The 13,995-nt window shown below is 46.3% G+C and overlaps 1 protein-coding gene across 1 annotated transcript; it reads right to left on the bottom strand.

Annotated features, from left to right (window-relative positions):
* Positions 1–379: 379 nt before the first annotated feature.
* On the bottom strand, positions 380–3,271 carry LOC125943885 (uncharacterized protein K02A2.6-like). The gene is made up of 3 exons (XM_049663442.1): positions 3,233–3,271; positions 980–2,164; positions 380–796 (listed from the first exon to the last, which is right to left on the bottom strand). Exons 1-3 carry the CDS (start codon positions 3,269–3,271, stop codon positions 380–382), a joined length of 1,641 nt encoding a protein of 546 aa, XP_049519399.1.
* Between the last annotated feature and the right edge of the window lie 10,724 nt (positions 3,272–13,995).

Here is a 13,995-nt window from a genome sequence, read left to right as displayed (position 1 = left end):
TGTTCTGATGAGCGCAGATGGAGTCATGTGTACTGGCGTCAGACCCAGATTTGTTACCAATTTCTAATATACAAAATATAAACAGAGTTTTAGATATCTTATAATGCTTTGAGTTGCCAAAAAATGTGCTTTATAATCACGTTTTGTATTATTCTTCTATTTTTCGTGAGATTTTCCTGACATCTGTGTATCATACTTGGCTATCACGGAAGCACACGAGCTGATAGCGAGCGCGTCCTTTTTTCCCCTAACCACTTCGGCGCATGCGGCACCCTCTCGCACGATGCTATAAAAGAGCACCTAATAAAGCGACAAGCCGGTTTTCTGATGCCCATCCACTGTGTGTGTCGTCTTACTCAGGCGCCAACGATACATGGTGTCAGAAGTGCTCGCAGCCGCGCGGCAGGATGCAAGCTATGGACGCCTTAAAACTACCCTGCCCACTACAGTTGACCGGCAACGTCAGAAGGAACTGGGAACTCTTCAAGCAAAGATTGGACCTATTCCTGACAGCTACCTCGACAGACCATCCCAAGACAGAAGCGGTCAAGGCGGCCATCCTCCTGAGCGCCGCGGGTGACTGAAGCGCTTGGTCATGCTGGGTTTTGTCAGTACCCCAAATGAGGACGTCGTCGACGTAAACGCGTACTCCTGGGATACTTTCGAAGATATCAGTCAGCGTCTTTTGAAAGACCTCACTGGCAGACGAAATGCCGAACGGTAGCCTCAGGAACCGATATCGCCCGAAGGGAGTGGCGAACGTGCAGACGCGCGATGTAGCTTCATCAAGGGGTATCTGGTGAAAACCCGAGTTGGCATCCAGTCGCGAAAAAAATCGAGCCCATGACAGCTCACTTTCTATATCTTCGCGGGTAGGCATCGGGTAGTGCTCACGTAATATATTTTTGTTTACTTCTCTAGGGTCCATGCATACTCGGAGAGCGCCGTCTTTTTTTTGTACCACAACCAGGGGACTTACCCATTCGGTGGGTTCTTCAACTTTTACGATGATGGACGCTTTCTCCATGCGTGCCAGCTCGTCACGCAATGGTTGCTTCAGTGCCAAAGGTACTTTCCGAGCAGGTTGTGCGACTGGAACCGCGTCTGGTCGCAGAACCATCTTGTACTTTCTTTGCACGCAGCCCGTTCCGCGAAACAGATGCGCAAATTCTGTTTCTATCCCTGCTTCACCACTTCGCTTGACTGAGTCGATATTTGCTGGGACAATGCCGAACTCGATGCATGTGCTCAGGCCAATGATTGCTTGGCATCCTTTCTTGACGATAAAGAAGGCAGTATCTCTCGTTGTACCGTTCATCTCTACTGCTTTAGTGGCAACACCGAGATGCTTGATCTCGGAACCGTTGTAGGCAGTCAGCACTGCTGCGCTCTGGCGCAACGCGTTCACTTTCGAGATGCACTGAAAGATACTAAGCGGAATTAAGTTGGCCTGGGAAACCGTATCGACTTTCAGTTCTATCTCGTGACCAGAGACCCTGCCACGCACTATCCAGTCTTTTCCTGGTTTTGTGCTTATGCCACAGATGCTGACGTCAAGAACATCAGAGCTATCTTCATGATCTTCCTGAATGCCGTGAACTTGCGGGTTCTTGCAGCACGATGAAAAGTGATTCTTCTTTTTACATGCGTAGCAGGTTTTTCCGTAGGCTGGGCATTGCCATGGAGCGTGAACCCGACAACAGTGCTTGCACCGGCCTTTCTGTTCTTTGCCGCGTTCATATCGGCGAGAGCAGTCCACTTGCATGCGCTCGGTGGCCCATGCAGCATTTTGTTGTGCCGCCGCTTCAGCAGCTTTGCACATGTTTTCGGCTATTTGTAGAGTCAAGGTTTTGTCCCGCAACATTTTCTCTCGGACAGTCTTGTTATTAGTCCCGAATACAATCTGGTCCCTAATGAGCGACTCTTCAAGGGTCCCGAAATTGCAAAGTTTGGCTTGCGTCCTCAGATCACGTGCAAACCGCTCGAAGTGCTCTCCCTCATCTTGAAGTCGCATACGGAAAACATGACGTTCGTAAACCTCGTACCCTTGCTCAATGCAGTATGCGTCAAACTTCCGCAATAGTGTCTCGTAGTCATCCTTGAGCTCACCTTCGGCGAATGTGAAGTTGTTATAGACCTCAAGCGCTTCGTCACCCGCGGCGCTCTAGAGGATGGCCATTGACCTGCCCAACTGTTACAGGGACGACGCCTACGCACAAACGTTCCGGAATACAGCACTGAGCTGGGTTGCCCAATACACAAGCATCAACAGCAGGCCAAGGGCAAAACGTTGCACCCTTTGCACCAAGGAGACACGGTGCGAATACTGGACGACAACTGGTCACATAAGGCAAGAGTGCTTCAACAAGTGGCTCCCCGGTCCCATATCGTGCAGACAGAGAATGGAAGGCTTCTAAGGCGGAACAGACAACACTTGCTTCAAACGCGGGAAAAATACCACAGGATAGACGAACATGACGACAACAACAACGCTGAAATTGGTAGCCTACAAAACGAAAGACGGGAGCTTCCAGAACAAAGCCAAAGTGCACACGGGTTCATTGGTCATCCGCAAGCCAACAGACAGGTCTTCCCCAAAGTGGAGGCGTCGGAAGCAGAGCCCCGCAGTTCGACCCGTCAGCGCAACAAGCCCCAACGGCTGCAATACGAAGCTAATTTTCGTCAAGTCTCCTAGCTATTCTTTCTTACTTTGTGGTCATAAAGTTATTCCTTTCTTTCTTTTTTTCTTTTCTCGTTAAGGGAAAGGAGATGTATCATACTTGGCTATCACGGAAGCAGACGAGCTGATAGCGAGCGCGTCCTTCTTTCCCCTAACCACTTCGGCGCATGCGGCACCCTCTCGCACGGTGCTATAAAAGAGCACCTAATAAAGCGACAAGCCGCTTTTCTGATGCCCATCCACTGTGTGTGTCGTCTTACTCAGGCGCCAACGATACAATCTGCAGTTACGGAGCCGTATAACAGAACATCAAGAAGAAAATAAAAACTCGAATCCACACAGACAGGGCAACTGTGACAATTTGATTTCTGAACTAAACTAGCCTATCTCTTAGAGTAGCCATATGATCTTGTTGGTAGGTCATCTTCTCATGTGTTTCAGCGTAGGCGCAACGAGACGGACATAGACACATAGTTGTTTTTGTTATAGTGCTCTCTGTTGTCTCATGAGACTTTTATGTGCGTTCGCAGTGCCTGCTCTATAACAACTTACCAGTAGCTCACCGACAAATCTACGGCCGCTGAATGCCATAGGAACAGTGAGAGTAGTCATAAAAGGTTTGAAAGTATATGGCATGAAAATGTTTGTTAGGAGTATGTACACATAAGGGTCTTCAAAGTTAATCTGTCAGTAATTTTAATGAAAGCCAGATGACGTTTACGGAAAATCTGAGTGCAGAGGTGGTTTAAGTGCTTTGACGGACACTATTTTCGCAAACAATTAGTCATCAAACGCATAATTAGCACAAGCTTCTCAGCTCAATTTTTTGCTATCATGAGAAGCGTAGATGTTTATATTTGAAGCACCAAAACAGTAGTATTTGAAGACAACTTCACTTTTTTGTCATTTCATTCTCCTTGCGTGCTTGTATTTTGGGATATTCGTCGTCAACTTTCACACTCAGTCTGCTGATTTGGCTGGCATTGAGGAGCGTGAATTTTGACACCACGTCGTCAAGTCGTGAGGGAAGGTCAACATTAGGGGAAAGAAAAAAAGTCAGTCGTTGCTTTTTTTCGCCAGCCGATGACAAGAGCGATGCAGTTACCAGCTTCGTCCAGCTTGCAAACGATATGCCACACGCAATGACCGACGTCAGAATGGGGGCTTGACGTTGTGTTGTGATCCATGCCCTTCAATGACAAAATTAGCTGAATCAGTTCATAATTTCATTATGAATATACCGGAACAAAAGCGCTCCAGGAGAATTACACTAAATGAAGTTCTCTTCAAATACGATTGTCCTAAAGTTTCAAATAAAAGCATACACCAGGTGTTTCTGCGAAGACAGATAGAACAATTCTTGTTCTTGAACTGTTTTACTCGAAGAAGCAGACATTACAAGAAATCAAAATGCGTAATCGACTAATTGGCAAAATAATCACTAAGTTTTGTAAGTAATTATCTTATGGCACATATCGACAAGTCCACTTGTCGAAACATTGGCTCTTGCTCTCACCTTGTTCTCGTGTTGCTCATCGTCTTAATTTTCCCTCTCCCGCATTCCCCGTGTTTTCTATGGCACATGTGTAATTTACAGATTGTAGCCGGTGAGGCTGCTTGTAAAGATTTCTGTGGATGACACAAGTTTGGAGATATACTCCATCAAACTCGCCGTAAAAATGCACTGTTGTTCAACTTTTTAAACAAGACGCTCTGTTATGAATTGAAGCACAAAATTAACTGGAAAGTTCATGTAGTTTCCCCTCACTTTGGGAAATAATATCTCGAAACTGATCTCATCCTGGAGATTCATTTCAAGTGAATACGTCTTGCAAACTCACCGGATACAATTCGTAAATCGCAGTATGTGCTGTGCAGTAAATATTTAGCAAGCTAATTAGTGAAGTTTTGTTAATTGGTTTATAATGTGTTTCGATTTCTTGTGCTGGTAATGTCTACCGCTTCAAAGAACCCCGATCAAGGACAAAAACTATGCTATCTGCCACGGGGGCTTGTAAAAATTCCGGAAAACTTTAAAATGATCACACCGTATACTTAGAAAATAAAAATTCAAGAAATCTTCTAGAAACCTGTATTGAATATGTTTCAGTACCGTTTCAGTGTTGATTACAACGTGCATCTGAGTCGCTTTTTTTCAATCTCATGCCGCATGTTGATCATGTTCTACTGCTGAGTTTCTTGTCAAACATGATTGTTTTCCTTGCTGCTTCTGATCGTGTATGTTTGAGGATTGATTTTTTCTTTTGGTTATAATGTATAATTGTTTATATTCTTTATACGTAGCAATACAACATGATTGTGTTAACTTGTCTTAAGTTTAGCATGGGAAGTCTTGCTTGCCTATTGTATTAGGCCTGCGTGCCAAACTGTATTCGGAGCAAAAGCCTCCGGCGGACTGCGGAGCATCTCGCTTTTGCTTCGATTTTTGCATTAGTGAAGAAATAAAACAATAAAGAAAGAAAAAAAGAAATTACTGTTAGTTAGTTAGTTAGTTAGTTAGTTAGTTAGTTAGTTACTCGAAGACCCCATAAATAAACGTTTACGGAGATAGAGGGAGGATTTGAACCGTTAGTTTCACTAAACAACACTTACTTAAGTAAAGCGTAAGAACGGGATGGCTGAAATGCGTCGTACCGCTAGCAGCGTAGTCTTCTCTCTTCTGCTCTCATTTCCAGCGCACAGTCGCGAGCTCGGAGGGCTCACACACTGTAGAAATTACATCGCCGCCTACCGGCTCACTTGAGCAGAACTGCCGCCATCCTTTGAGGGCCTTACGCATCATTCAGTGGTTCACTGAATCCGTCGTCCTGAAACTACCGCCCATCCTAGTCGGAATCACTGACGAAACTTCCTCATTCAATCTCGTCCTGGGTTTCAGCTCGTCCACCGGTGCGATCATTCTCTCCTCCCGCGCCGTGCGTTGAACAGCAACGGTATGCCATATCAGTGGCTGGGCATTTTTTTCCGTATTGATGTACGACCTTTTGCATTTGTCCTTGAGTTTTCTTAACGCACCACTCACTGTCGGCTCTTGATTTCTTCCAGAACGGCATATTCCGGTTCGTAAGTACAAGCTGCCGAACGCTTCTGGTACCTCGCATTCTATTGGAAGTGATTCTTGTACAGATCAGTGTTCCTTCGCGCTGCAGTATTTTCGGTTATTACCCGTGGTTTAACAGGAAACGCCGCTCCTATTGCTATCGCAATGGAAGTGGAGTCAACAGAACGCCGACGGGACGTGACTACCACGACAGGAACCAGCCCGAGGAAGAGAAACTGCTCCCCAAGTCAAGCCGGCAGTGAGGACACTGTGTTGTACTCCTGCTCAAGCGATGACGCCTCAGATGATGAAGGCTTCGAGAGAGTGGTACACCGGAAGGCCAAGAGGAGAAACATCAGCGAACGGTCTTCGTCAAGTAAGTCAACTGTCCTGCCACAGCAAAGACCATCGGCGCACACACTTCTCTTTATGACTGACAGGCCTGTGGACAACCTCAACGGCCTTAATCGACAAGCGGTTTCCGTTTCTCTGGAGCCTCTTGTCCCAGGAGAGATTGAAGATATCAGGATTAATAATCGAAAGAATGTCCTAGCTATTGATGTTCACAACCGAAGCGCAATCAATGCTTTGATGGCCGTAAAGCTACTGGGCAACATTAATGTCCACTACGTCGTTCCGCAAGACTACGAAACCACGGCTGGTGTGGTTTACAATATTGATACATCGATTAGCGACAGCGACCTGCCAATTTTAATCAAACCTGCGACAGATGGCATTGCCTTACTGCAAGCTCGGCGCCTTGGCAACACGAGCTGTGTAAAGCTCGTTCTTAAAGGTGACTACCTACCATCACACGTTAAAGTCGGACACTTTCGTCATGTGGTATGGCCTTTCGTACCAAAACCACTGCAGTGCAGAAGATGTCAAAGATTTGGACACGTGAGTGCTGTCTGCTGAATTTCAACGGTATGCCCACGATGTTCCGAACAACACGACACTGACACCTGCCGTGCAACGGAGCTCAAGTGCACAAATTGTCAAGGACCACACGCTGCATCCTCAAAAGACTGTCCACGCCTAAAGAAAGAGCAGAAAATCTTGAGGAAAATGGCCAGAGACGGATCATCACACAGAGATGCTTATACTACAGTAACGCGACATCGCTCCCGAAAAGGAAAGTTCACGAAATCGTCTTCAGGTTTGAGGGAGATGACTCGTCCTGCAGCGCCGCCTCCTGCTGCATCTAACTCCAATAAGAGCACGAATGTCAGCGGAAAAAGCAGCCATGCTGTTCATACCTTATCAAGTGAGGAGTGGCGAGCGCTGCCGAAGACATGCCAAACACCAGAGCCACAGCACATGACTCGCCACTTGCAGTCCAACGTCGCTGCAGTTGACCATATGCGAGACAAGGATACGCAAGTGATTGCTATGCTGAAGTCGCTCACGAATGTCATGCGTCTACTACTAACAAACATGGATACTCCGGCTGCTCGTAGCGCTCTGCAAGTACTGGACACGTTGACTCCAGTGCTTGAAAGCTTCGTATAGCACTATGGCCCGCTCCTCGCTGCCATTCCACAAGGAAGTCAAGAAAGCCTCTCTATTGCAGTGGAATGCCCGGGGCCTCAAACCAAGAATTTCAGATTTTAGACACTTTGTCTTCGAAAACCGTTTTCCCATCCTCGTAATTTGTGAACCGAACGTTCAAAATGTCATCCGCATTTCTGGATATGAAGCATTCATGTCCTCTACCTGTGGTGATGTGAGCAAGGTCATTGTATATATTAGATGTGACCTGACATACGTGTTGCACCCAATCCCACCTTACGATATCAACCAGTACGTTTGTTTAATCGTAAAGACGAAGGAGCTGTCGTTCACTCTCGTCGCTGCCTACATTGCTCCTTCAAGTCGCTTCGACTCTAAACGACTGCACGATGTGTTATCCACGACACCCGCCCCCGCAGGGGCGTCTGCGCACGAGCAGGCGTTTGGTGAGTTGCGCCACCACGTACCCAAGCACATGGGGGTTGGACCTCCCGCGTGTAGCCGTGCGCGGCTTAGCCGTGTCTGGGGAAAGGGGAATCCTGGGGGTTGAGCCGATGCCGGGTGTTTTGGACCTTTAAGGCCCCCCGGCGGAGGCAACACACCTCTTCGGCCTCTGCTTCACATTGACGGCACCCCTGGGCTGACCCACCCAGAGGAAATCGGCAGTTGCCTTTTCCTGTCCTCCTCTTAAATCTTCGTCTTTCTCTCTCACTTTCACTCTATCCTGTCTTCTTTTCACTTCCTTTTACTTCCGTTTTCCAAGGCAGCTAGGGTTAACCTTGTGTGGGTAGCCAACCTTGGATATTCCATATTTGGTTAGAGTAGTGGCGTACAGCTGGCGTTTGCAGGACCAATCTTTTCCAGGTATTGCAGCTTCCCCTAGTTGGGCTCCATGGTGGGTGGCTGGCGCTGCTGCCGAACATTCACCTATACTTATGGCAAGTTCTTTCCCCCCACTCACTGATCGCCGTCTGAAACGAGGGCGCACCGAAGATGTTTTCCAGTTTTGTGGACGTCAAACACAGAACTTTCCCCGATTTCATGTGATCCACTCAGAAAAAACAGACAAATCAGTACGAACAATCTCACCTTTCCTTGTGTCAAAGACTCTGACTGATATTTTTGGACCAGGCTATAAAGCATCCAGGATGGCAAGCGGGGATCTCCTCTTGGAGCTCCGTGATATGAAACAATACGAGAAACTACCCAACCCAGTGGCATTTGGAGAAGCTCAAGTAACAGTAACCCCGCACCGTACCATAAATACCACCCGTGGCGTTGTATCAGATGATGATCTGTTGCAGCTGAGTGAAGCTGAACTCCTGGAGGGCTTCAGTGAGCAGAATGTAATCAATGTTAAACGGATCAAGATGAGGCGCGACGGCAAGGAAATCCAGACCAAGCATCTGATACTTACTTTTAACTCGAGTGTTCTGCCCGAAACCATCGAGGCCGGATACATCAAGCTTCGTGTTAGGCCATACGTGCCAAATCCTCTACGATGTTTCAAATGCCAGCGGTTCGGCTATAGTTCACAGAACTGTCGAGGCCGCCAAACTTGTGCGAAATGCAGTGCTTCTGAACACTCCTCCGAGTCTTGTGAAAGCTCTCTACATTGTGTTAACTGTGATGGGGAGCACGCCGCCTACTCGCGGTCGTGCCCAACCTGGAAAAAGAAAAGTAAATAGTAACTAATAAAGTAAAGGAAAACATAACTTTCAAGGAGGCACGCAGGCGGGTATTGCACCTTCCAAAAACCAGCTTTGCCGAAGTGGCGCGTCAGGGGGCAGCGCCACAACGGCTCCCGGCGGCTGTCTGGCACACGCGTAGTGAGCCGGCGGTGACGCCATCCGCCCCCTCGGCGGCTGCAGCTAGCGCTGCTCCGCCATCTCAGAACAAGGGGCCGTCGACCTCCGGGCTGGTGGCCTCCAAGGTCTCGTCCCTCGAGACGAGGCCTTCACGTCAAAGTAACCGCTCGCAAGAGGACACGGACACAACACCAAGCGTGAGGGCGCAGCCAGCGCCTAAGGAGCGGCGCGATTCCATCGACCGCTCCAAAAAAGAAAAATCTCGTGTCACGGCTCCTGGAAAGGGCCCATGAGCTAACTTTGTATTCTTGAACGCACAGCACAAAAACACATTCAAAATGGACACACAAATTTTACAGTGGAATGTGAGAGGACTTCTCCACAACCTCGACGATATTAGGGAACTCCTTAAAAAATATAACCCAAAAGTGCTGTGTGTTCAGGAAACACATCTAAAACCCACACAAACAAACTTCCTCAGACAATATGCTATCTTCCGCAAAGACCGTGACGTTGCTGTTGCCTCCTCTGGAGGTGTAGCAATAACTGTGGATAAATCTGTTGCTTGCCAGAATCTCTCTCTTCAGACACCACTTGAGGCGGTGTCCGTGCAAGCGATACTCTTCAACAAGTTGGTAACCATCTGTTCTATTTACATACCGCCAGACTACAAACTCAGCAAAACGGAATTTTATACGCTAACTGACCAGCTCCCGGAACCATACATTATTGCCGGTGATTTTAATGCTCACAGCAGTTTGTGGGGAGACTCCCGGTGTGACGCCAGGGGTCGGCTTATAGAGAACTTTCTAATAACCTCTGGTGCATGTCTGTTTAACAAAAAAGAGCCCACATATTACAACATCTGCCATAATTCATTTTCTTCCATAGATTTAGGGATTGGCTCTGCTACCCTTCTTCCCTATATAGAATGGAATGTCGTTAAAAATCTATTCGGGAGCGACCACTTTCCTGTGACACTGACTCTGATAGAGGAGCATGACAGTCCTCCCCACGCCCCCCGTTGGAAAATAAAATCAGCTGACTGGAAAGGTTTTAAAGAGTCAACCTACTTATCACCAGATTTTATCAACGATTTTAGTATTGACGACGCAGTAGCATATTTTACTGGTTTTATACTCCACGCAGCTGAAAAATTCATTCCACAAACAAAAGGCCTCTCATGTAAAAGACGGGTTCCCTGGTGGAATGAGGAGTGCAGACTGGCACGAAAGAAACAGAACAAAGCGTGGGGCGCATTGCGTCGCGCCCCGACTGCGGAAAATCTTATCGAATTTAAACTGGTAAAATCACAGGGAAGGCGTACCCGGTGACATGCAAGGAGGACTAGCTGGGAGAGGTTTCTCTCTAGTATAACATCATATACCCAAGAGAGTAAAGTATGGAATGGCCTAAGAAAGCTAAAGGGGCAGCAAATCCACCCATTACCTCTACTTGACGACCATGGGAATATCTTGGAAGACCAAGCTAACGCTCTGGGCGAAAGCTTTGAACGTGTATCAAGCTCCATACATTACTCAAAATCATTCCTCAAATATAAACAAATAGCAGAACTTAAGTCACTGGATCGCAAATGCAGACCGAATGAAAAATACTACCGTCCATTTAATATAGCCGAGCTGAGAGCTGCCTTGAGCGTATGCAGCAGCTCCGCACCGGGACCTGACAGAATCATGTATGACATGATTAAAAACTTACACACTGACACACAGATGACACTTCTGGGACTTTTCAACTCTATCTGGGCTGCCGGATACCTGCCTTCCTCATGAAAGTAAGCTATTGTTATTCCAGTTTTGAAGCTGGGCAAAGACCCTTCCTCGGCGGCAAGTTACCGCCCGATAGCTCTCACAAGTTGCCTGTGTAAACTTTTTGAAAAAATTATTAATCGCCGACTTAAGCATTTCCTTGAACTGAACAATATGATTGATCCCTATCAGTGTGGCTTCAGAGAAAGGCGGTCCCCAACTGACCATCTTGTGCGCATTGAAGGACATATACGTGACGCATTTGTACATAAACAGTTTTTCTTCTCGATATTTCTCGATATGGACAAGGCGTACGACACAACTTGGCGTTACGGAATTTTGCGAGACTTGTCGGGAATGGGCATCCGTGGAAATATGCTAAACGTAATAGAAAGCTATATGTCTAACCGTACCTTCCGTGTGAAAATCGGCAACGTATTGTCGCGTCAATTTATACAGGAAACTGGTGTACCCCAAGGAGGTGTGCTCAGCTGCACACTGTTTATCGTGAAGATGAACACGCTTCGTGCTTCATTACCGCCAGCAATTTTTTATTCCGTCTACGTAGACGAAATACAAATAGGTTACAAATCCTGCAACCTTACAGTGTGTGAGAGACAGGTACAACAGGGCTTGAACAAAGTGTCCAAATGGGCAGACGAAAACGGATCCAAAGTGAACCCCCACAAAAGTTCTTGTGTTTATTTCACCAGGAAAAAAGGGCTTGTTCCAGATCCCACTATCGAAATGTATGGACAACAAATACCTGTCAACAAAGAGCACAAGTTCCTAGGAATCATACTAGATTCTAAACTTACTTTCATTCCCCATATAAAATATCTCAAGGTGAAATGTCTAAAAACAATGAACTTGCTGAAAATTTTATTTCACACATCCTGGGGTAGCGACAGGAAGTGTTTACTGAATCTTTACAAAAGTCTCATTTCAGAATCTCGATTGGATTTTTGGCAGCAGCGACAGCCAGCGCGCACATCGCCTAAAGCACGTGTTATTCATCACTGCAGATATCCCGCTGATAGCACTACGCTGCATCGGACGGAAGAGGACGCCGCAGACGCTGCTTCAGAAGTGACGCAAGGACTACGCATCCCGCCCACCAGGACACCATCTGGACCGGCGTATATAAGGAGCGCACTTGCAAGGGGCCAGCATTTGGCAGCAGCGACAGCCAGCGCGCACATCGCCCAAAGCACGTGTTATTCATCACTGCAGGTTTGTTCACTGGCCACGTTCGCCTGAACTCTGTTCCCCTTTTTTCGCTGTCGTTGCTGTCATTGAGTGTTATTCAATCCTTGACTCTTTTGTGAAAGTGGTATCTACTAACCGATGGCTAAAACAGACAGAGAGAACCGAAATGACTTGCGGGAGCTGCGCGCTGAATTGAAAGCGGTGACGGACAGTATTAAGTTCATTAACGATGAGTTTGAAGATATGAAAAAGAAATTGAAGGAAGCTTGCCTTGAGAGAGAGGCCTTGAGGAAAGATAACGACAGTCTCCGCGAAAAGTGCAAAGAAAATGAAAATATTCACGTAGGTCCAATATAGAGATTAAAGGGCTTATGGAAAAAGAAAACGAAAATGTCGGTGCCCTTGTGGCGAAAATTGGTGATGTAATTGGAGAGCCCATTACCGCTACAGATATAGAAATATGTCACCGTGTGCCAACCAGGGAAGCAGGCAAATCGAATGTTGTCGTGCAATTCAGAAGTCGACAAAAGAGAGACAGTGTTCTTGAAAAAGCCCGGAAGGCAAGGCTAAGGAATAACCAAGTTGGAATTCCCGACGATGCACACATATTCGTTAATGAGCATCTGTGCCCAGATCTGAAAAGGCTTCTGTCGTTGACCGTAGCAAAGAAACGCGAATTTCAATGGAAATTTGCATGGACGAAAAATGGAAAAATCTTTGCGCGGAAGTCCGAAACAGCTAGGGTAGTACACATTCAGTCAGAGAACGACTTGCAAAAGATAGTGTGAAGTGAAATATTTTTTGTGGTTACATTTGCTTTGGTTACTTTTGAAGCATAAAATGTATCACGAATACGGTCTGCCTTCTGAAATCACGTTACCTGCGCACACGCAGCCCATTGTTACTGCGATCCACATGAACGCCCGTTCTCTTGTATGCAAACAGAATGAAATTTCTGCCTTTCTTAGTAGCTTCCATTTTACTTTTGATGTAATCATGTTCTCTGAAACTTGGTATACTGAAAACAGTGACATGTTAGTGCTGAATGGTTATGCACACTTTTTTTTGAACAGAATGACTCGAGGGGGTGGAGTGGCCATGCACGTTAAGAGCACTATGCAGTGCAATTTAATGCATGAGTTTTCATGTGTGACCGCCGATTATGAAACGGTATGCGCAACAAGTGCTAGCACTTTATTACTTGTTGTGTACCGTCCCCCTTCTGGGAACGTTAGCAAATTCTTAACATATCTTGAAAAAGTGCTCGACTATGTGGCGTTGAACTGCTATCAACTTCTTCTTGGTGGTGATATGAACATTAACGTGCTTGACCTCAACTTATCGCGTGACTTCTCCTTCGCGCTAAGTGCCTATGGTTTTTGTAGTGTAATCAACACGCCCACCTGCGTATCTGTACGTAGCCAGTCCTCTCTTGACAATTTCATTGTTAGCGTGGACACGTCAATCCACGCGGCCGGTACTATTAGCTGTGGCATTAGTGACCACTGTCCGGTTTTCATCGTGTGCTCTTACTTTACTCGCAAGAATCAACAGCGTAAATCAACCATGCTATACAGGCCTATGTCAAGTGAAAACATCAATTCATTTCACACATGCGTGCTGAACTGCGACTGGTCTTCCATATATTCCCAAAATGATGCTTCAGAAGCCTACAATCAGTTCCTGTTGATCTTTCGTCGCATATACAACATTTCGTTTCCATACAAGACAGTAAAATTGAAAAAGAAGATTAGAAAGCCGTGGGTCCGTCCTGAACATGTAAAAATGATCAATGAAAAAAACAAGTTATTCAGGAAATTTCTGCGTTCGCGCGAATCTTCGGACCTTGCAACATTTAAAAAATACAGAAACAAATTAAACAAAGATCTCAGAAAAGCTAAGGATTCTTATTATCATGACCTGTTTTATGATGCGCAAAAGAAACCAGACATAACT

This window comes from Dermacentor silvarum, chromosome 1 (genome assembly GCF_013339745.2).
Source record: "Dermacentor silvarum isolate Dsil-2018 chromosome 1, BIME_Dsil_1.4, whole genome shotgun sequence".
NCBI lineage: Eukaryota > Metazoa > Arthropoda > Arachnida > Ixodida > Ixodidae > Dermacentor > Dermacentor silvarum.
This window is presented reverse-complemented; position numbering and strand designations above follow the sequence as displayed.

Bases quoted from the DNA above. Each gene is read 5' to 3' on its own strand.
- LOC125943885 (XM_049663442.1), bottom strand. From the start codon at position 3,271: ATGGCATTCAGCGGCCGTAGATTTGTCGGTGAGCTACTG. The intron at 2,165-3,232 runs GTAAGTTGTTAT...GCCATCCTCTAG, and splicing joins GATTTGTCGGTGAGCTACTG to AGCGCCGCGGGTGACGAAGC. The intron at 797-979 runs GTAAGTCCCCTG...GGTTTTCACCAG, and splicing joins TTGAAGAACCCACCGAATGG to ATACCCCTTGATGAAGCTAC.